This window comes from Plectropomus leopardus, chromosome 3, assembly GCF_008729295.1.
Source record: "Plectropomus leopardus isolate mb chromosome 3, YSFRI_Pleo_2.0, whole genome shotgun sequence".
Lineage (NCBI taxonomy): Eukaryota > Metazoa > Chordata > Actinopteri > Perciformes > Serranidae > Plectropomus > Plectropomus leopardus.
The window spans coordinates 11,765,483-11,787,738 of NC_056465.1; the positions used below are offsets into that span (position 1 = coordinate 11,765,483).

At 38.8% G+C, this 22,256-nt stretch overlaps 2 protein-coding genes across 6 annotated transcripts in view; one reads left to right on the forward strand and one right to left on the reverse strand.

Annotated features, from left to right (window-relative positions):
- The window catches only part of ddah1 (dimethylarginine dimethylaminohydrolase 1), a 100,888-nt gene extending 78,980 nt beyond the window's left edge, over positions 1-21,908 (forward strand). For 2 of the 4 annotated variants that reach the window (XM_042514495.1, XM_042514501.1), the window contains exons 6-7: positions 4,074-4,217; positions 8,732-12,250. In XM_042514495.1, coding sequence (XP_042370429.1) covers positions 4,074-4,217; positions 8,732-8,848 — 261 coding nt within the window. In that variant the 3' untranslated portion in view covers positions 8,849-12,250. Of the gene's footprint in view, positions 1-4,073; positions 4,218-8,731; positions 12,251-12,365; positions 12,469-21,507 lie in introns of those variants that run through there. The other 2 variants (XR_006107339.1, XM_042514507.1) reach the window with 2 other exon arrangements.
- mpl (MPL proto-oncogene, thrombopoietin receptor) lies at positions 13,532-21,412 on the reverse strand. 2 transcript variants are annotated; one of them, XM_042514488.1, is made up of 12 exons: positions 20,251-21,412; positions 19,730-19,841; positions 19,075-19,250; positions 18,115-18,272; positions 17,220-17,364; positions 16,969-17,083; positions 16,529-16,698; positions 15,858-16,000; positions 15,100-15,259; positions 14,729-14,813; positions 14,421-14,508; positions 13,532-14,137 (listed from the first exon to the last, which is right to left on the reverse strand). In XM_042514488.1, the coding sequence occupies exons 1-12, from the start codon at positions 20,453-20,455 to the stop codon at positions 13,712-13,714; spliced, it is 1,983 nt and encodes a 660-aa protein (XP_042370422.1). In that variant the 5' UTR covers positions 20,456-21,412; the 3' UTR covers positions 13,532-13,711. The 2 variants fall into 2 exon arrangements, with proteins under 2 accessions (XP_042370422.1, XP_042370415.1); XM_042514481.1 differs by having other exon boundaries at positions 19,730-19,844.
- Positions 21,909-22,256: the final 348 nt, after the last annotated feature.

A 22,256-nucleotide genomic window follows, 5' to 3' on the forward strand; every position in this document is an offset into this window, starting at 1 on the left:
CAGTGGGCTTCCTTGCCAAGTATGTTATCAAGTCCCTGAGTCAGCAGCAGAGTCTGCCAGCAGCAGCTGATATCACATGGTACAGTGAAGGGTTTCTGGTTTGTTGCCTTGTTCGTTCAAAGATAGTAGGAAAGAAACATTAAAAATGTGAATTGTTCCAGGGTGCTCTTCTGGATTCTGTTCTTTTCTCAGCATTATCAGAGATGTTTGGCATCCTCCCCTTCCCTCCCTTCCTTCATCATCCATCGGATACATTAGGGTGTAGCAATAAACACTCTCTGTAGACCAATAATATTTTCAGAGTGAAATGTGTGTCAAGGAATAACAACAAACATTTACAGTATTGTACATCAACAGGAACTAATTTCAGTTTCATTTCCCCTCTGCAGTTGGAAGCAGCCCATTGTAAGATCTGTCTTGCACATCCTGCTGTTGTTCATCAGCGAAAAGAAGTATTGTAAAACTTTTAGAGACTTCCTGAGACGGCTTACTACAATGAGCATCATAAATATTCATATCAGGGGCCAAAATACAGATCATGCTGATGACCACCGTGGACGGCATCAAGTCCAGTAAATTGTCAGTGTTTATGTTAACTGGTTGAGATTGCCCAGGAGGGGATTTTATTACCTTCCAGTAAATATTTTGTTTTAGCAGCTCTGACTGAGCACATTCTGCTGCCCAGTTACCACTCTGTGTATTAACTGGACCTCGGCCACTGTCCAGAAGTAAGTTGCTGCTGATGTGCTGAAGCTGTATGCCTGGTCCAGGGCCAGGATGACTGTGTAGAAGCCTTGGTTCTCCGTTTTTTTTCTCTGGCTGTTAAACAGTTGATGATGACGCACAAATCTGAGGCTTATTAATGATGTCAGTCAGCTGAAATGCTGTTAAGAGCATCTGAAAGTCTCATCTAAGTATTACTTAAAGACATCAAGGTAACCTGCCCTTGATTTTTAATTTCTGGAGCCCTGATATTTCAATAAATTAAACCATCTTTTAAAAATGTATGACAGACTAATCCGGCCTTAAACTGATTCATTTGGACTCACCGGCTTTAAACAGAGAACCGACTGTTCCATTAGCTAGGTGAATTTACGGAGGAATGAATTGCATTTCATGGACCCAACTTAACACAAAGACACGATGTAATTCTGCCGTAGGACATTTTTCCTCATAGCAATAGTTATTACTGAGAAAACACAATGTTTTAGAGACTCTGTGTGAAACAGGAACTGTGTTCTTTGGTGGAGTCACCCTTTATTCTCAACTCTACCACTCTTAATCCTACTGTGTGTGAGAGACCGTGTTGGCAGTCACGCACATGGACAGTGTTTTCATTTAGAGCTGCTGCAATCACCTAACACACCCACAAGTGATCTGGGAATGTGTCTGCTCGGGTCACACACATGCAGATGTACAGTATGAGCACACACTGTATGTACTCCACCCTGAAGCCTTGCACTCAGAAATGACACTGTCAGCTCCTGTAAAATGAATTTGATTTATTTTGTCAATTAGGGCCTGTTAATTTAGTGTTTATACATCCAAAGTGAGTTATGGTACTGGCGTAATGCATGATTTCCCCTTTTTAGTCTGTGTTTAACTTTGTTGTAGCAAAATTTTAATTACTTTTTTGGCTTTGCACGGCACTTCCCAGAACATATAACAATGGGTCCAGTCGTGTGACAACTTTTTCCTCGGGTTTTCTATTTAATGATGGGATTTAGTGCTCATACTAACCGCACGATTGTTCTTCTGTTTATTCCAACCAAGCAGTGTTGCTGCTGCCAGAGATATAAAATGTGTCACTTCCTGTGTGCTGAGTAAAGTTTCCCAGGAAAGCCTTTACAGTTAAAACAGCACATTTGCTATTGGGTTGGACCAGTTGGACATCTGTTTACATCGCAATAATTTTTTTTTTTTTTTTCAGGTTACAAGGAGTGTGAGTGTCTTCAACTTATAATGCTAGTAGTCTAGCAAAGCAAAGTGATTCATATTTCTTTATGATTCACATAGGAAAAGGCCTTTCATGCCTCAGCAAACACCCCGATCTTCCCTATTGCAGCAGATCCAGTCAGTGGGAAATGAAAACATCTTCTGCTACAAAGCCCATTGTGCTCACAAACCTCACATTTTCCTCCCACATTTGTAGTTGTGTCATCACATTCGCTCATACCCACTCCTCAAAACATATGTGTGCGTCAAGCCAGATGTCATACATTTTACATTTTTGATGCAGAATAGTCCCATAGTCCCATAGCTGGCATTTGGGGAATTTTATGAGCAAAATCTGATCTACAGCATTGTAAACTTCAACTTCATATTAATATCAACTTCAACATAATATTAATGGCCGCCTGGCAACAAATGATCTCATATTACAGTTAAACAGCAGGCTAAAACATGTTTCTAAAAATATTTGACGAAGAAATAGGCACATCAGTAACAGAATCTTGGTTTATATTTGATCAGCACTGCTTAGCAGTGATGCCAACTCAACTCTTAGCTAGCACTACTCTCCAAAGTTCACTGAAAGTTGCTAGATGAGGTTGTACGGTAATTTGCATAGCGGTGACGTCATCACACATTAATGGAGGCATTAAAACTTTGCCGAATTAGATTAAACAAAAAAAATCTCAACAAAAAAATTAAATGGCATGAGAGCTATGGCAGTTACAAAACAGTGCAGCACTTTCCAACACTTCCAATCCAGCAAGAGCTTTACTTTAACCATAAAAACTCACTACAATTGAACTCTCAGCGCAAGCAGCGTCTCCTCTCCTCCTGCCTACCACACAATTACTGCATGGCACAAGAGGAGAGAGGGGGAGAGACTCGGTGCCAATGATGGAGGTGGACGTGATTTCTCTGAGCAGAATGCATGGGAATGAATTACAAAATATTTAACTAAATAGAAATAAAATTGCCTAGAGGTTCAGAACAGTCGCTAAATATAGTGAAAAAGTCGTCAAGTTGGCAACACTGCTGCTTAGTTTTACTGTTTGATCTCAGTTGTTTCAGTCCCCCCTTTTCACTATGCAGGAAACAGTATCGTGCCCAATTCCTGGTCACAAACTCTCGCGATTACAGCTGAGCTGGGCACTAAAAGATATTTCTGAGAACCTTTTTACTAGAGAAATCGGCAATACAGTAATAGATCTCAGTTTATATTTTATAAGCACTGCCTAGTTTTACCATTTGATATGAGTTTGAGAGAGAGTGATATGCAGGTCTGTCTCTTGATCCACTTCTCTGTTTGTGTTCGTGCTGGCGGTATTGGTGGTGGGCAATATAAAAATGTGCAAGTACAGCCTATAGTCTAAGCAGCAGCCCAGGAGCCAGCAAAAGTTTTGTTGACCAAGGAGCAGGGAGATCTTAGCACTGGTTAGATAGAGGGAAGTTTAACACAGTTTATTCACACACACACACACACTGCCCTCGATGTTAGATACAAAGCTGGTTAGTTATTGGCAAAGAATCCCTTTAAAGACAGAGGGTGATGACAAAAAGAGGAGCATGGAGAGAGAAGAAATAAGAGGATGTCTATATCTGATGAAACTCTCACTTCTCAAAATACCTTTTCTGAATGTTGACGCTTTGGATTTTTTTTTTAAACACACTTTCCACCTCCCCTCCCCTCCTCGTCTCTGAGGTATCCGTCCGCAGATGTTCTGCTCATAAACATTAACAGGCACCTGCCTCTCCTCTGGTCATAACATCCTCACCCCCCGACTTCCACTTGGCAACAGGGGCGTCTTCTCAGCCTCTCTCCCCTCCCCTCACCGCCTGTCCCACCTTAGCCTCCTTCAGATTGCATAAATAACATGACATCTGCTGAGAAAGAATGTCTGTCTGCTCCTGTGTTCTCCATTAAGGCCCCCCAGGCCCCGAGAGTGGTTTGGCCCGCAGAAAGATGTGGTGTTGCCTTTGGTATTGTGACCTTGCTTCTGACTCAAAGTGCCTGATAGTCTGAATAACTGTTTTCTGTCTGTCTCTGTGAAAGTCATGTGGACACCATGCAGCCCGTTAGTTAACCTAAATGTCTATTGTCTGTCTTTTATCTGTGTGTGTAGATTATGCAGCAGATGAGTGACCATCGCTATGACAAACTGACGGTGCCTGACGACTTGGCTGCCAACTGCATCTACATGAACCTACCTAATAAGGGGCATGTGCTTCTGCACACCACAGCAGAGCAGTATCCAGAGAGTGCCAAGGTAATGCTCGGCTCATTTCACATCCACACAGCGTGACTTTATCTCATGCGCAAAATCACATATTCATTTACAATCCTGAGGCTACACCTTTGGGAGGAAGAAACACCGTCAGGACAGTCACGCTGGTTTAGTGGCTTATATTTAAAGAGCACTTGCCTTTGTCGCTCTCCATCCTGTCCAGACCTCTGAGATAAACAAGTGGCTGGAGAGGGAAACCCTGCAGAATCTACAGTATGTGGTTGTTTTACACAGACCACCACAAGTCAACCACAGCCAGCACAGTTTTTTTTAACAAAGGAACTGGCAGTTTTATGTGATGTGGGCTTTTGTGGACATGACTCAGACGCCAGACTAGGAGCCAGAGACTTTGGGTGTTTTTTTTCCCCTTAAAAAACTTGATTTAAAACAGTTCTTAAAGCTGCTGTAATTTATATTTTTAGTTTCAACCAGCAGCTCTTGGTCAGACCCTCAAAACTCTGAAATTTGGCATGGAGGTGAAGTGTGTGTGTTTGAAGGTGTGTGTTTGTGTTCATGCCAGTGAATGGGGGGATGCATGTGCATACCTGTTTGCAGGTATGAAGATCTCATGCTGGTTCTATCTTCTGCAGTGTCTTTAAAGGCCCTGATACCAAGCCAACATCAAAGACTTAGTGGCTATGAATGTTGACTGTTGTATCACCTCATGTCGCCTGTGTCTCGACGAAGAATGATCTTACTTTGTACAACAAGTTTGTTTCAGTCTCACTCCTCCTTGACTTTAGCCCTTTGTCTACTTTTTTTTTTACGTATGTTTCTCTTCTCATGTGCTAAGCCAAATTGCCAGCCAGAGTGATTACATGGGATGAAAACGGCTGACAATGGCTGATGAGGACAAACAGCAGAGGACGCACGGCAGCGACTGGGTTGACAGACGCTCCCCGACGACCAACTGACGACTTTGTGTGTCAGGGTCTTAAGTTGCCAAAAAATAAAAAGTAAAAATAAAGTTAATGCAGGTTTACATACTTTAAATTACAAACTATTCTATTACAAAACCAAAAATGTCACATCTAATTTGTTTTTCATTTATCTACACTTTAAAGTACTTGTTTTGGATATCCTCATGATCCAAGGTTTACTATGAAATGAGGGCAAATTGCCAAAAAATACCTTAAAAAATACTTCCCTGGCTGCACCAATTCCTGATCAAAATAAATGGCTTGCTGTTAGACAGAAAACTGTCTTTTGTACTTATTGTTGCCAAGTTGGCACTATGTCAGGAACTGCTAAAAGAAATCTACAAGGATAAAACTAATTATTGCCAAAGACATACTGATGGTTTGCTCTGGATGCCGTCTTAAGAACAATGCTTAAAGCATGTGTTCTTTGTTAAACTGTTAAGTGCTGTGTGCTGGCTAGACATACCTAGCTGAAATGACCTCCAACAGTGTCTCACAGCTTACACCATCACTGCCTGAATGCATATAACCACAACTTTCCGTAAATTTCTTTCAGACATACAGTGACCTACTTCCAAACAGAGTCAAGATGTTCCTTTCACTCACAACACATTACACATTGTTTTCCACAGTAGTTCACTGTGAATGACATGTTATTGTCTCACTTTGCCTGTTGGGTTTTGGTAAAGGCTGAGCAGCATCCGTGCTATTTAGATGCCTTGGGGTCACTCCACATCACAACAAGTCGAAAGGATTCTCACAGGCTCGAACCCAGCATCTGCAGAGACACTGCTCAGACCTCAAAATGTACTCTGTGGTTAAAACCCCTACCTCCGCCAGCTATTTTTAGACGGAAGAATTCGCAAAATTATACGTCTTTGGCCTAACATCTATGGTGAAGGCTCAGTAGATTTTTCCAGGAAGATTAACTGAGGGAATTCAACTTGAGCATAATAAAATTCTATTTGTGTATTTTGTGCTTTCTGCTTTGGAAGCACCTTTGAACGGACCATTTGGAACAATATTTGAGGAATGTATGTTTGTTCCATGAACCAGTTTCCTTTCAAATGTTCAAACCCACCAGAAATTGGCTTGGGACCTATTTTTGCTCCCAATTTGTGTTTAAGAAACTGTAGCTTAAAGAAAGTGGAAAAATATGAATAGCACATTTATCATGCCTTGTTGTACAGTAAGTCTACAGTTGGTACATGTTTCCCAAGGGAATTTGTTGCGTGTTCCTCTGCTGAGATTTAGAAATTTCTCAGCACAATCCCAGAGACTCTCTACAAGACTTCTGCTGCTTTCGAACTCTAAACATTGTCTGTGCTAATCTCCGGTCTATTTTTAGTTTGCTCGTGAAGTTACATAAGAGTTCCACATTAACAAAGGCAGGGGGTCGTGAGAGTGGGTTGGTGGGGGTCGGAGGGGGTGGAAATAGGGCATCTTAAATGGTTAGCACTGGCGACGGTTCGAGAGGGCTTGGTTTTGAGATAAACAAAGTGAGCAGACAAAAGGCCCAGTGAAATATAGCAGCTCCTACTGTGTGGGACCATGCCACCCTCTGACCTGACATATAAATATCAACCGCAGTAATGAGAACTCAGCTTGAAATGTTCCAAAAAAAAGAGACACTTTGGAGGGGGAGATGCTATAAAAAGCAGGGGATTTAGTGGTGTTGTTTTGGGGGAGTTATGCAAAAGCACAAAATTCCCTGAGTTGACCCTCCAATCATGTGGTCTAAATGATGTTTTTTTGGATGATGCCCAAAACTTTGGTTCAGACTGAAATATCTCATCAAGTGTAGGATGGATTGCCAAACAGAAGTCTATGTTACTTAGAGGATGTGTCCGTCTGACTTTGGTGATCCTCCAACTTTTAATCTGGCATTACTATGAAGTTGACTTTTTAGATTTTTAGTGAAATGTCTCCATATACTATTGGATGGATTGCTTTTAAATATGGTACACACGTCTGTGTTCCCCTAATAGATATCTGCATACACTTGCAGAATCTGTAGGCAACAGGCCAAGATTCATATCAAAAGGGTTCTGGTTTTCGTTTGTAGTTTGAGTAGTATTGGCCAGTCATGTTTGAGCTGACCTTGGCTGCATATAAACATCCAGTGTGGAGAGTAAAAGAGAAAGTAGAAGGTAGATTTATTGGTCATTTTTTAAACAAAGTTTAAAAAACGAAATTACAATTATCCTTGATCGTACTACATCTTTGGAGTTGAAGGCTGAGTTGATTAAAATCAGCCACTACTATGAAGATTCCATCCGGTTGCTTTGGTGATGTTGCTACTGATGGCAATGTATTGACCGACATCGCGGAACCCATCACTTGTCCTATGACAATGCTTTAGCTTTTAATTCAATTTTTTTTTGTTTTTATTCTGCATCTATAAGCAGATTTCTGTCAAAATCGTCTCGACCTAAAAAACCTATCAAAAAGTTGCTAATTGGACCATGCACAATCCCTGGTGTAAAAAAGAGGAAGTCTTGGCTCAGATATCTTATTATCTGGAAATCCATTGGCAACCATGTTTTCCACAGAGATTAATGTAAATTGTAAGTGCAACTTGACTGTTTTGCAGGGCCATACAACAGCAAGGGCCGTAATTCTAGTTAACTGATGTGATGGTGTTTGAGTATGGTGGTGCAGTGCCATTGTTTGAATTACTTAAGGAGAGCCCAGACCTTGACTCCTGCCCAAATTATACAAAATGTTTTGGATAGAGAAGAATCTAGAGTTATAAGGCACATGAGAGCGGCGTCTTTAAACATGGCGTTTGGATCACCAGAGGCTTCATCAGCCATGTTGCATCATGAGATAAGAATTTGTTTAACTGGTCTTCTGGCTGTGCCGCAAGGCCTCGCTCACTATCACAGCAGGGTTGAAATGAGAGTTTAAAGAGAAAAATATCCTGGTTTGGAAGTCCGGTAGGAAAACACTGGTTTTCTTCTGGAACATGTCCACAGGGTGACACACTCCTTTACGAGGGTCTTTTGTGAATGTCGTAATAGTTCTCACTCCCATCTTTTTTTATATATATATTTTGCCGGGAGACCAGGAAATCTTTATGAATGCTTGTTTTTCTATTTTACATTTTGTGTCCCTCCACAGCTCTTTTATATCACACATTACAAGTTGTCAAGTAGAGTAAACAAAATAAAGTGTTGCATAAGTTTTCCCTTTCAGTTCAACGGCTGCCAGCTGAGCTGTACGTCAGCCTTTTCTGAAGGGCTTGTTGTAGAACAGGCTGGTCAGTACCTGTTGCACTCACTCACAGATGTGGCATCCAATGGCAGAGTCGGGTGGCAGAGAGTTAACAGCTGTTGCCATGACGATATCTATTTTGTATTTGATTATTTTTTTAATGTACAGGGGAAGGTTCTTGATTCTGAAATATATCACGGCATTAAAACATGTTTTTTCCAATGATATTTGGCTGAACATTGTGATGATCTGTTAAATTTCAGCTGACATAATTCTGTAATAATCGTCAGTAAATTCTGAACAGAATGATGTAAAAGAAGTCAGTTTTTCCAGTGACAGACTTGTCTGCTTGTCCCGCAGGTGTTTGAGAAGTTGAAGGACCACATGCTGATCCCCGTGTCCAACATGGAGAAGGTCAAAGTGGATGGAGCCCTCACATGCTGCTCTGTACTCATCAACAAGAAGGCCAACATCTGAGCACGCTCACCAGGAGGTCTCTCAGTGCATGGTAACCATCAGAGCCTGTATCCAATCACAAAGGCTCCTGAAGTTTAGCAAAACTATCATGGTACTTAGAGGAAGAATAGGCAAGTGTGTTATTGCTGAGGGACAAAGAAAATATAAATTGGAGGGAGTCATCTGGTCTCCCTGCTCCGCCAAAACACTTAATTTACATGAAACATTCTCAAAAAGTGTGAATAGATGACAATTAGTTTTACGTTATCATAAGTCGTGTTTCCATTCAATTAACAAGGAAATTGTAAACAAACTTTTGAAATCTTGACAAGGAAATCAAACAAGGCTCTACAAAGCATAGTTTTGTCTCAAGTTTAGGTTCTGCTTTAGGCAGGGCTGCGATCCACCAGCACACAGAGTAGATAAGCAGAGATTGCGCCCCGGAAGTTGCTCTGTTCATCTAATCTACAAGAGAACAATTGAGTTAGGTTTTCAGGAAAGTGTTTCAACTGGCCAGGTTTTATTTGCGCTTTTATTTCAGCCAGTATTGGGTATGTTTCATGCTGTCTGGAGACGAAGACAAATTAGTGTAATGATTCTAAAGCATTGAATGAAGACGCCATCAGTGGAAACAGCTGATCAGTCTTGGTAGTTAAATGTCTCCTATGTCAGAACTCATTTGGCAAAGCCCATTTATTGCATTAACTCTTTTTGGACAAAGGCAAAAACCACCGCAAGGGACCATAAAAACTATTTTGCATAACTGAGGAAGTTTTAATGAAATTTTCCATTTCCACACAGCTTTTCTTAAACAACACTTAAAATACACATAAAAATATGTTTATGGAAACACAGCTATTCTCTCTACAATAATTAGGACATTACATTAAAAGTAATCTTATTATATTTTCTATAAAAAGCTGAAAACAAGATAAAAGAAGACTCAGAGGTTAGAAAATGGGTCATTTAGTTTCACATGTTCAATAGCCGGACATGTTTTACATAGTTATTGACACTTTTTGCCCCAACTAGTCTACAAACTTGTAAAGTTTGATTGTAATTAATCTGATCTCAGATCAGAGGAGGAATAAAACATGTGTTACGTTAATTCCCCCCAGCCTTTTGAACCTGGAGAGCCCCTACTGCTCGTGTCTAGACCAATCCTTGCTTACTCTAATCGATGTTTACAACCGTTTAAGAGGACCACACAGAACGGAGCGCTGGAGCAACAAAACCAGATGGATCTGTTTGATAAATCCTTTTTGTTGCCATTGAAATAGAGTCTGTCTGACATTACACTGCAGGTTTAAGAATTACATAACTAACTGACATCTAAAGTGGAAAATGTATACAAATGGTTTGTGCTGTTTACATGCACCATTTTAACTGTGATTTAATTTTGCGTATGTTTGGGTAGATAATTCAATAGGGACTTGGTTTGCAATGCATTTTTCAAGAAGTGTATTTTGGTGTAAGATGAAGGCAAAAACAAAACCAAAATACAGCTATATGACATCCACAAACATGTTAAATTATTGCTGTTTCTTTACAGTTGGTGCTGAATATATCTCATAACCTTAGAATATTCAAAACCCCTAACACAGCATTCTGTATTTTATAAAAATGCATGGCCACATCTATGAGGTTTTGATCTCTCACTCTGAAAATACAGTTCTTGAAAAGCCTTCTGAAGATATGATGGAAAACTTAATGTCAATATTGGCGATTGATGTCGAATGTACTGCCACTGAGACCTGAGGTGCTCTTACTTTTTCATAACTGTTGCATAATAATCATAGCTTCTGATTGTACAGTGCTGGATACAATTTTTGACTGATTTCAGTAATTGCTGCCAGCTACAGGAGCGAACAGTAGCCTTTTAATTTATTCTACAAGGACCATTTTGTTTTAGCAATTTGGCATCCCTCCTGGTGAGCCTTTGTTTAGAGTCATGTAGGAATGCCAATTATCTGTGCCAACCTTACAGAGGACGGATCAAATCTGCCTGTGTGGGGAATGTATGTTTTCATTATTATACAATTAAGCTTTCATTTATTCCAACATAACACCTCTGCTCCTCTTAATGTCTGTATGGGAAACCAACGACTGTACTCCTGCTGAATGAGTCTGAAGGCACTGTAGTTTTCTCACTCCATTGGTTCTGCCTGTGTTGTTGATTACACTGGTTCTTTTTTCTCTCCCGTCTGGCAGTTTTTACTCAAACTGACTCAGAGCATGCTGTGAAACTGATGTCTGTTCCACTAAATCCAATAGCAGCGAATGTGACTGCAGTGAGAGAGTTTGCACTCAGCATGCAGAACAAGCTAACCGTTTTGATGTGTTTCCATGTTGGTAGCTGCAAACAGTGTGAAGGATGAGCTCTGATTTGGTGGCCTTATTTCTGCTGAATTGGTGTTTGAGGCCCATAGATATGATAGTGTGTGTGTGAAAGTGTATACTGTACATACACTATATACTGTAAAGACGTGAAATTATGTTTTTCCTCAATGTGATTGTAAGTGAAAGTTGAGGAAATGACATCAGGAGGTGATTCAGCCTCCCTCTGCAGACGTTTGCGTATGGGCAAGCGGGCAGTGATGAAACATGGAAAGAATTCCTGTTGGGAGGAGAGGCTTGTACACCAGTAAACACTGACTCTCTTAAACTTTCTCTGTCTTTCTGCCTCACTCTTAACACTCGCTCTCTCCCACCCGCTGCTATTGCCTCATAGACGATCCAGGCTAATTTATGGTCATGATATCATACAGTCTGGCGAACACTGTAGATGTGATGGACTGCTGTTAAAGTGTGACACTGGTAGTATATTTTACAGAAGGCGGGCTTGCTGGATGCTGGGTGATAGCATGGTTGCAAGAGCATCCAGTTGTGATTCTCACGCAGTTACTTCAGAAGGCTGAGCCAGGCAGGGGCAGTCAAACACAGTCGATTATGTCAACCACTGGATTTTATCTAAAATTGTCACCCCCTCTCACATTGCTTCAAATCACCCATGGCTTGTCCAGCTCTGGGGCACCATAACCTTTTCCTATCGCTGATTTAAAATCAGAACATTTAATGTAGTTTTTGGCTCTTGACTGGCAAAACCTGTCTGTGAGTAACCGCTCCTGAAAATGTGTGCTGACTTTGTTATCCTCTTCCTAACCCCCTTACTCACCACAGTAGTCATGATGTTGTGATTGCCCTGGTTCCAACTGAGGTCTCTTAGATTTCATACAAGTTGTGAGTAATAATTATTTGAGTCATCTTAAATTGAGCCTTTCGTCTACTTTGTGTAATAAATTAACATCTAACATTCAGATGTTGTGCTTTTTTGTGGTATCAGGTTTTAATAATCTCCAGCTGCTGTGGTTAACTGTCATTTTAGGATCAATGTAATTACAGTTCATATTTTATTTAACAGCATTTGATAATGTATTTGCAAGTTTAATCCTCAAGGACCATGTTGATATGAGGCATCTGATGAGAAGAAATACAATTGTGATTTTAGGTCAAAATCTAACTGTGCTCTCATTTTCAGCGGTACAGAACAAACTGCCTGTGTCTCAGTGAGGACTCACTCTGACGACACAGAAATTCACTCTGACCGTTGATCTCTTCTGCCACCTAGTGACACCAAAAATGTAAGACAGATTGAAATGAGCTTTGTATATAGACTGTTGCTATTTATTTACAAGTAAGAAAAGCTGCTCAAGTCGGTTAAAAATGCTTATGCTGTGGTTTGACTTGTTCCCAGAAAAGTCCAAAAGGTTGCCTTCACTAAAAATGCAACAGGAAAAAAATAGCTTTATTGTTTATTGACAAAAATAAAAATCCTCAAGTTATAATATAATGCATAATGAAGCAAAAGCTTGAGACAAGAGTTAATATAACAGTAAACATTGGCAAGGAAATTTGGAAAATTTGAGCAGAAGTTACACTAGAATTATTTATTTTAAAGTACAAACTCAAACTGACACATTGTTTTAACAGTAATAGTTTCAATCTGTCACATTCTCAGTTTATATTGTGACAAATACAACTGAAGGTGCCATAAGGGAGAACTACATAAATAAAAACATGTTTGTTATTTCTCCCATTTTTCACAGGTTTAAGTTAAAGTCCCAAGACTAAATTGTAGACTTGATAGATAGATTTCTCTCAAATTTTGGTCACAAATGTGTTCAAATCCATTTTAGTGAGCACTTGCCTTGACAGCTGTGGCATGTCAAGATGCTTATTAAACAGCACCATTACCTCACAGGTGTACCTTGAACTGTTCACAATAAAAGGCTACAGAAAGTCATTCATATTTAATATTAACCTGTAAAAAATGGGAGCAAAAACAAAAGTGTTGCACTTTTATGTATGTTCAGTATATTATATGGGTGTCAGTTTAAATTCGTCTTTCTTTTTTCTAATGCATCTTCCTCTCAAAATTCCTAATCCCAATTCTTTGTCCAAAGTAAGTAAGCGTAGTAGGACAATAGCCTTCTACCTGTTCATTAACAGATACTATACAATACTGTTTCCTGGAACACCAAAGCCACTCAGTGGAGTCTTTTCTTGCCATCTCACAAAATATCTTGTGATCTCCTGTTCACTCTAGTGGACATAAAGCCACACAGCAGTGCGGTGGAGATAAATTTTCAGCCCTAATATGAAAGAAACCATATTTACAATTATTAAAAAAAAATCTACTCTAGTATATCTTAATATTTTTAACAGCATTTAAACCTAAAACGTGAACTGTTATCCCCTATATCTCTACCCCTTTTATACTTAGCTGTCCTATAAAATAAGTGCAAAAAAACTCCAACCCAAACTTAAAAAAAAGTGTATACATCTAATGTGCACCAGCAGTGGTAAAAAAGTACAACTGAACATTTAGCTGCAGGGGAGATTAGTATAGAGGTTTCCTGGCCCCCTCACACTGGTGAACTTGCAGTCGAAGCTGTCTGCAGGCTCAGCCTGGGGCAAGTAGGAACTGTTAAGAAACTCACTGCCTAAGCTGGCTGATCCATCAGTGGAGGGACAGTGACATGTTTGGAAGAGCTCATCTCTCGCCCCCAGGGCGTCTTTCTCTCCAATGTCCTCGTAGACATACTTGTTTCCGTTTGGGCAGAGAATGACACTGTCTTTGTTCAGAGTCACATAGTCTGGAAAGATTTCAATCCCAAGGCTTTCTGGTGACAGGAGCTGGGTGGATTCCTCTGATGGCTTCCCTAATTCGGAAACCTCGTCTTCAGACATAATCTCCACCACAGATGAAGTGGTCTCCTCAGGGCACTGCTTTGCTGTTATTGGAGGATTCTGTAGTGTAAGCACAAAGTAGTTCATTATAACACCGGGGAACACCATTAAAACACCATTTAATTTGTTACCTAGACTCACATCACTCTTAAAATATATACTTTATTATTACTTGTGTTTTACCTATATCCTATCATAAATTAGTCAGACAACCTGATTTTTCCTGTAGAAGAAAAAACTGTTTCACCAGGGTACAAATTTCGTTTAATGGAATGCTATGTAGGCTACTTCTTTGCAATGTAATAGTGCATGTATATCATGTATAAATTGTTAAATAATTTACCCATTTTGGCTCGTTAATGTCTGTCAGAAAACTTTGAAGGACTTTGTCAAGGTCAGGTACCGGCGGCCAAAAATAATGCTTGAGCTTGCTGCAAAAGCACACAAAATAAATGACATGAAAATAGCTGAGTAGATGGTAGAGTGGTTAGAGATTAAAATGATTTCTAGAATAAAAAATAGCATGAAATTAGATTTAAAATATATGCAAGTGATTGTAAAGTACAAACTGATATCCATTTAAAATGTATTTTTTTGTTTGGATTTTATTTTATTTCAAAATGTAAGCCTAAGAGGTGGCTGATTACCTACCTGAAGTATGTGGAAAACATGGAGATGAAGATGAGTGCAATAATCAGCATTGAGACAGGGATACACACGAGCGCGAGTAATATGCCTGTGAAGGTTTTTATACAGCATTAAGGTTCGAATGATGCCCAGTAATGTTATATAATTAGTGCAACAGAGAACTGCATTTCATAAGTCTGTAATATGTATTTTATTATGTCAAGGCACAGTGCATATCATATACTACTACATTAGTTATCACAAACAAAATGGAACAAAACTGTTTTATTGAGAGCTTACAAAATAATTAAGAATCTACTGCAGCAGTTTCTTTATCTTAAGAAATTGCTGCATTGCATTTTGTGCAACTTTTTTTTTTATCAGTGTGAGCTTACCTATGTCAGTGGGGGTGTCACCAGTTACCACATCTGACCAGTCACTCCAGTAGCCTGAGTAAATGGAACCATTGGGTTTAGCTCTTAACTTAACACTGTACTGGCTACCTGTTGGAACCTCTAGACATGCGCTGGTCTCAGGACCCTTTAGGGACACCGTCTGGGGACAGAAAGGTCAATTTGACGTTCGGTTTTAAGAGCATTAAATTGGCCTTCTTAGTGATAATATATAGTCATGCTCCCTACCATTCAGTTTCTTTCATTTCCTGAATTTATTTTATTTACTGCTTTATTTACACAAAAAAAAAATTTGCATAATCATGTTTCAGCACATTAAAATTTGTGCAGCATCCATTGGTTTAAACCAATATAATAAATCATCTTGCTTTTTTTTTTACTCTGCCACTTGCCATATGTACATGGGATTGATCTTCCTCTCTTTGGTGCTATCTAGTGGTAACATCAAGAATGACAATAATACTGCTATAGCAGCCATTATTTGTCTACAAACACTATCAGAATTATTCTAAAAGTTCTATATATTCCCATTAAATTCCACAGACGTTAAGTTTACTAATGAACAAATTTTGCCAGCGAATCTGAAAGAGCTGAGGGAGTAAAAAAGAACTGGAAAAAAAGTTCACAAACCACTGTAAAAAAAAAGAGCCAGACACAGTCCTACCAGTATAAGATATCTTAGCCATTACAAAAATAAACAAAGAAAAACATAAATTTGTGTAGCCATAAAAACATCTTACCATCCATGCTTCACTCTCCTTGATCTGGTAGCCAACTTCATACTGCAGGTGAGCTGACAGAGACAAAAGAGGAGCTTCCCATTTCAAGCACAACCTGTCTTTCTGTAGTGCTCCTCTCAGATGATACGGTGGGGATGTTTTGACTAAAAAAAAAAATCATTTATTCAGTACAGAAAGACATGGAGACAAAAATTCTCTGAGGCTTGAGAAATTAAGAGGTAAAAAAAGAGGTAGCAATTAGGCTCCTTGGGCTCTTACTCTCATAGTACTTGGAAAATGTAGTCTGCTGCAAGTAATGTAGAGAAAGCATATAATTTATGTGATTTATATGATCAAATAGGATTTTGTATTATAGATTATATTAATGTGTGTAATGTAATATTAATACAAGAAGGGCTTAAATATATTGACTCAAATTTCTCTAGTTTATTTGTGGTGCAACTGCTTAGTAATACAGAGTTCCTTGAACTGCTTAGTAAAAGCAGATGTGAAAGCATCTTCGCCTATGAGTAATATTTGACCAAACCGTAATTAACATGAACAATTTTTAGCACAGCGCAGTTTTTAGTCTCTGTTGTCCATATCTGATGTAATAAAATCAAAGACAAAACTAACCCGAAAAGCAAAAGAAACACAGATTGCACATCCAAAGAGAGCAAAAAATGACTCACTACTCTTGTTGAGAGTGAAGTCTTGAGTATAGAAGGTTCTGTTAATCGGAGCTGAACTGCTGCTGAGCTTCACCCTGATTTTTCTGGACTCATCTCCACGAAAGCGGCACAGTTCAGTCAAGTCCCTGTCAGCGAGACACTTGGTCCACTCTGTCCATCCCAAAGCTTCACTGTAAGATCATCACAGCAAATCACAGCCAAACAAAGGGAATGTCAGTGCGTTTTGGGGCATAACTTAAAAGTTCTGTCTATTGCTGTGGTTAGTATACAATGGGAAATGAAAGGAATGATAGGAGCACAAGAAGGAAGGATATAATAAAAAAACAACAACTTCATATTCCACTAAAACTTAATGTAACATACTTTTACTTTAGCACAGAGATCTGAGGACTTCTCAGTCAGTGAGAGAATGTGTAGTAGTAATGTAGTCAGTAATGTACCTGAGACCCATCTTGTAAAAAAGTTTATACTCATTCTCTTCCCCATATCTGCTCCTATTCCACCGGCAGGTTATATTTTGTAGGTCAGTCGTGTAGCATGTTAGTGAAGTATCATCTAAAAAAAAGAGAAAGAATTTCTCGTTAAGGTATTGCATCTGTGACAGAAGAGGTCACAGGATGAGATGTTGCGCTGTGGATAACCACTTCTTTGCCACATCCTCACACATTACGCTCTTCTTAGTTAGACACACCTGCACTTTGGGGGACCACAGCTCGCACAGGGGCTGACCAACGGCTCCAGTGTCCGGCATCTGAGTTAAAGGCACATTTGATCTTAACTTGGACCTCAACCTCCTCCCCTGGTGCCAGAGAGTCTAATATGTCGCCAGTCTTTGCCTTTAGAAATCACAAACATGATAGATTTTACAATATTATTCATCACCTATTGTAATCACCAAAACAGGCCCAAAGGTGAATAAAGATCATGAATAGTACTTAGTGAAAAAAGTTAATTTAAAAAAATGATAGGTTACAGACTCTCGTGTAATAAACAGGTTTGTCAGCGTAGAAGAAAATAAACACGTAGTGATGTTTTACTGCATCAATTAATGACTCAAACTAGCACATTAACTTGATTATCAGATGAGATACAGATTTAATTGATTACATAAATAACATTGTTTGATAAATAAAATAAAATCTAAAAGCAAATGGCTTCTTCATTTCTAGCTTTTTTATTCATTTATTTTTTGTATATTTAGTTTTTTTTCACACATTTAAGTCAAAGTGAAATAGAAATTAGTTAACTTAAAAGTTCATGTAAAATGTTAAATGTTTTATTTTATCCTACTTTTTAGTCACTTACTGATTTTGAGGTTTAAGGACAATATGTAAAACTCCATCTTCTTTTAATACCCCATGTTAATTATCTGGCAAACACTGTTATTTATTAATGTATTGAGTAGCACATTTAGACTTTGGGGGCCTCCATAATTACCATAAAGATGCAGTCAAGACAAAAGACAGTTGGCATGGAGCACAAAAGCCCACCAGACTAACTCACACGCTGGGTGTACCGATACCTAAATGCTTTATAAACTGCCCATGTGCTCACATATAGTGTGTATAAGCTAAAATGATATGTACCTCTTTTGTCTTCTCTCCCAGCCCCTTGGAGAAGTATCGAACCATAGACCTCATATAATCTTTCCAGTATTTCATAACATTTGTCTGCCATGAAACCTGCAGCTGTCCTGCTCGGCCATTGTGGTGTAAAGAAACACTGAAGGGAGGGTCCACAAGCACTGGACACAAAAAAGATGATGGAAAAATTACATTGCAGAATCAGTCAATAATAATAATCTCGGAGATCACTGCAAAGACCCAGAACGCGCTTATCTTGCCTGAGCATCAGCTAACCCTGCTCGTTGTATTGGATGCTTGCCATTTCGCTAGCACACAGTACTTCCTCTCTTGCATTTCATGCTTAGAACTTTGGTCCTCTAAACCAGGATGCAAGATAGATGCAAACATGTAAAAATTATATTCTGCAAATAGAAAATCCTCATCGCTCACACAAGCTTGTAAACAAAACACTTAAACCTGTTTAAAATCCTAACCCTTACTCCTGTGTTTATCCTTCTGTGAACTTTCAAATATGAAATAAAGACTGGATCTGATTTAGTCAAAAAATTAGTCATAGTTTTAATAATGTAATTTAATTTTTCCCTAATTTTTACTCTTCCTGCTTTCCCCTACTGTTTTATTATTAACTATATTGTATTGCATCTTTATATTTGTGTATTTAACCACCTATTTTTTTATCGTGGTCAAGTTTTTTTAACCATATAAGCCAACATAAACTGGTTCATTTATGAACTTTTAATCACTGAATCCACATTGTGACCCTTATGCCCATACCCCTTGGAGCATTCTGATGAATGCTGCGTCCTAACCTTAACCAATTATATTTTTGTGTACAGTGGATCTGAAATCTCTTTTTGCCCATGTGACAGAATCACCACACATATGCTCACTTATGCATATGGTTTCTTTTTTTCAAATAATTTTTTTATCAAGTAAACATTTTAAAAAGAAATGTCTTACAGTGGTCTTCCACAGAGACAGTCCGACTGTAGATGCTGGTGTTGGTGTTGTGCTCCACCACTTCAAGGTGCATGCCCACAAACAATAAAACATCCCGCTCAGGAAATGAGTAGATGTGGAGGAAGGTTCCGTCCTCTCCTCTCTGGACAGACATTTCACGTCTTTTCTCTGGCGGGCTTCATCAGAATAAGTGACAAGAACAATAGACATGGTGATACATATTAATCAATTAATTAACCATTTGTATGGCATGTTTCACACATGTAAGTGCAGTTCACAGTGCTTTAAGGTGACTAATCATACATGTGAAAAATGTATGTAGGGTTCAAATGCAGACAAAAGTGAAGAAAGAAGTAGAAAAAACATGACATCATTCAAATTTTAAAAAAATAATAATAATAAACGTAAACCTGTTATGTCTTAGAATACAAAGTGGGGAAGCCTATGATAAGACACTTCAAGTTCCCACCTATACTAATAAACAAAAATAACTAACATTAAATAAATAGCAGCTTGTCAAGAATATAAAAAAATCCTGAACAATATGATTCAGAACATTTTTAATGAAAGTACTGTTTAAATGATTTCTCTGAGGTCCCTTAATATAATACACATTCGAGATTTACTGTCCATGCAGTAACTTTCCTTGTCTAACCTGTAGAGTAAATCATAAGTGTTGTTGTCTGCAGTCTCAAAGAAGCAGGTGAAATCCTCTTCTGTCCGGGTGAAACATTTTGGATCCTGCTCATCCTTTAAGAGCAAAATATCTGCTTGAGAAATTAAGAATATGATACATGAGCACGAGAAAAAAAAGTTTAAAAAAGTAAAGTTACCTTGAGAGAACAAGATATTTCATTGCAGGAAGCCTGAAATAGATCTTTGTGGTATTATATACCTCATTCCCACAAGATAGTAACTTTGAACAACATGTTGTTTTGTCCTTATACTGGTTTGCACAAAACTGTAATTTCTACCTTCAACGTATTTTCTTAATCGCACAAATTAACATCTCACAAGACTTAATAAAGAACACAATTTGGGACTTTGGGGGTTCTTTATAACCAGTATTTTCAGTGGTAATAATCAGTAATTGAGAAAAATTTGAGCTCCTGAATTGTTTGAGAATTGGTTCAAAATTGTACCTCAGTACATAAAATAACCATCCTTAAGCCTTACCTTCCCTTGACAGATGATTGACAGTCCCATCCCTGCAATGTATCCCAGGCACAGCGCCCACTTGTATCCACAGGCTGATAAGGAGCATCTCCCACCTCCAGGGTGAATTCATGGTTACTGGTGGGATTGTGTATTCTGAATCACCATGGCACTTAACTAGAACAGTACTTGCTTGTGTATGTGCATTGTGTGTGTTGTCTGGCATGCATGCTTTTCAGTTGGCATGGGTGGGCAGGGTTAAGTGGTGCTAAGGGGTTGGCCCAATGTGAAGAGTTGTGCTCAGAGCAGGAAGCATGCTTTGTGCATAGTACAAGTAACAACCAAAAAAAGGCATATTATAGTATAGGTATATTAACTGAATCTATAGAAATATATCTAATAAAATAATCATTCTGCCTTAGACAGAATAACAAACTGGGGATGTTACTGCCAATGAAACCTGGTACATGTTTCAGTCCATTGTTTTGCTGCGTTAGCAGTGTTTTTGTTCTTCTTACTCTAACAACAATTTCTTAAGCTCAAAAGCGTTTTAATCAATTTGGAGAGAGACTCATAACTAACAGAGGCTTCATGAGCCTTTTGAGGACCTAAAATCTAGACATGGAGAACACTCACTAGAGTGATGATGAGTGCTCCTCAAGCTTCACTGTCAGAAGTATTTTTATTTATTTATTCATTTTTAAGTTGGCTGAATTAAAACAGGCAAGTTGAGAAAGTTTTGTAATGATTCAACTTGTATTTTCAAATTCAATCAACTCAAAAATTTAAGGCAGGTCAGACACTAACTGTTTACAGTTAAGACAGTGTACAGTTTCAAGTTCCTTCCTTGGTAGCCGCATACGTCAGACCTTCTCTTAGTTTCTCAGTGCTTCCTCCCTAATCGGGTACACACAAGCGTGCTTATGGCTTCAGAGGAGTTTAAAAAAAGTTCCCAGCACATCTTGCTGATTTACCACATCCTGATCTACTGCACAAGAGCAGAGTACATCAGCATGTTCCTATTATTTTAACATAGCTCACCTACAAATTGTCATGGTTTGGGGGTTTTGTTACACTGTGGACTTTGTCTTCGGGTTTTCTGTTTTCTAGTTTTCCCTTGTTTCTAGATACTGATGTTCTGTTTCCTGTTTTATTTTGTATTTTTACTCCTTGTTTGTCACCTGTGCTTTTTCTCTGTCTCTCTCCCTTTCTCTTTGTTTTCCTGATTATGTGTCCCTCTGTCTCTGTTTCACTGATTTGTTTCACCTGTGTTATCAGTATTTTCTGTCATTCCCTGTCAGTCTCCCCTGCACATCTGTTTCTGTTAAACGCTCATTTGCTGCAGCCTAGTTTTTCCAGTCACACCTTCTTTAGTTAACCAATCCCTATGTTTCCCTCCTGCTCCTGTGTCCACCTACCCAGCTGTGTGTCCTTTTCTTGATAAATTCCTTTCTGTATATATACCTGTTTCCCTTCATCCTTTGTCTGTTTTTCTGTTTTCCTGGTTGTGTTCTTGTCGTCCCTGCTGCTTCTTTCCTGTTCTCCCTGTCGTGTTCCCGCCCAGTTCTTCACCGGAGTTCTTTTCATTAGCCTGGTTTGCTTCAGTCTAGTTTTGTTCTTGTTTTATTCTACATTTTTTGTGGATAATCTTCAGCATTAAAGTTCGCCTTTAGTTTGTACTTGTGGCTCCCCTTTTGTTTGTTCTGCATTTTGGGTCCTTCTTCTGCATCCACACAAGACAAAAAAATGCCAGTTAGCTAGAAGTATTCTCATCCTTCAGCTACCATGGTTCTTTGAGGAACTTAGAGAATCAATTTGTCAATCCAAGATGAAATTGATGAAGATGAAGAGAAAAGTGCGCTCTCATTTATGATGGCAGCATGACTATGAATGCAAACCACAGTATGCTTAGCACCTAAGCTTTCATTTAAACTCGATAGACTTGTTTTTCCTTCAGTATATTCTATGACATATAAACTAGCCATAAATTCTCGTAAATATCCTGGGTATTTTATCCTTACTTAAGC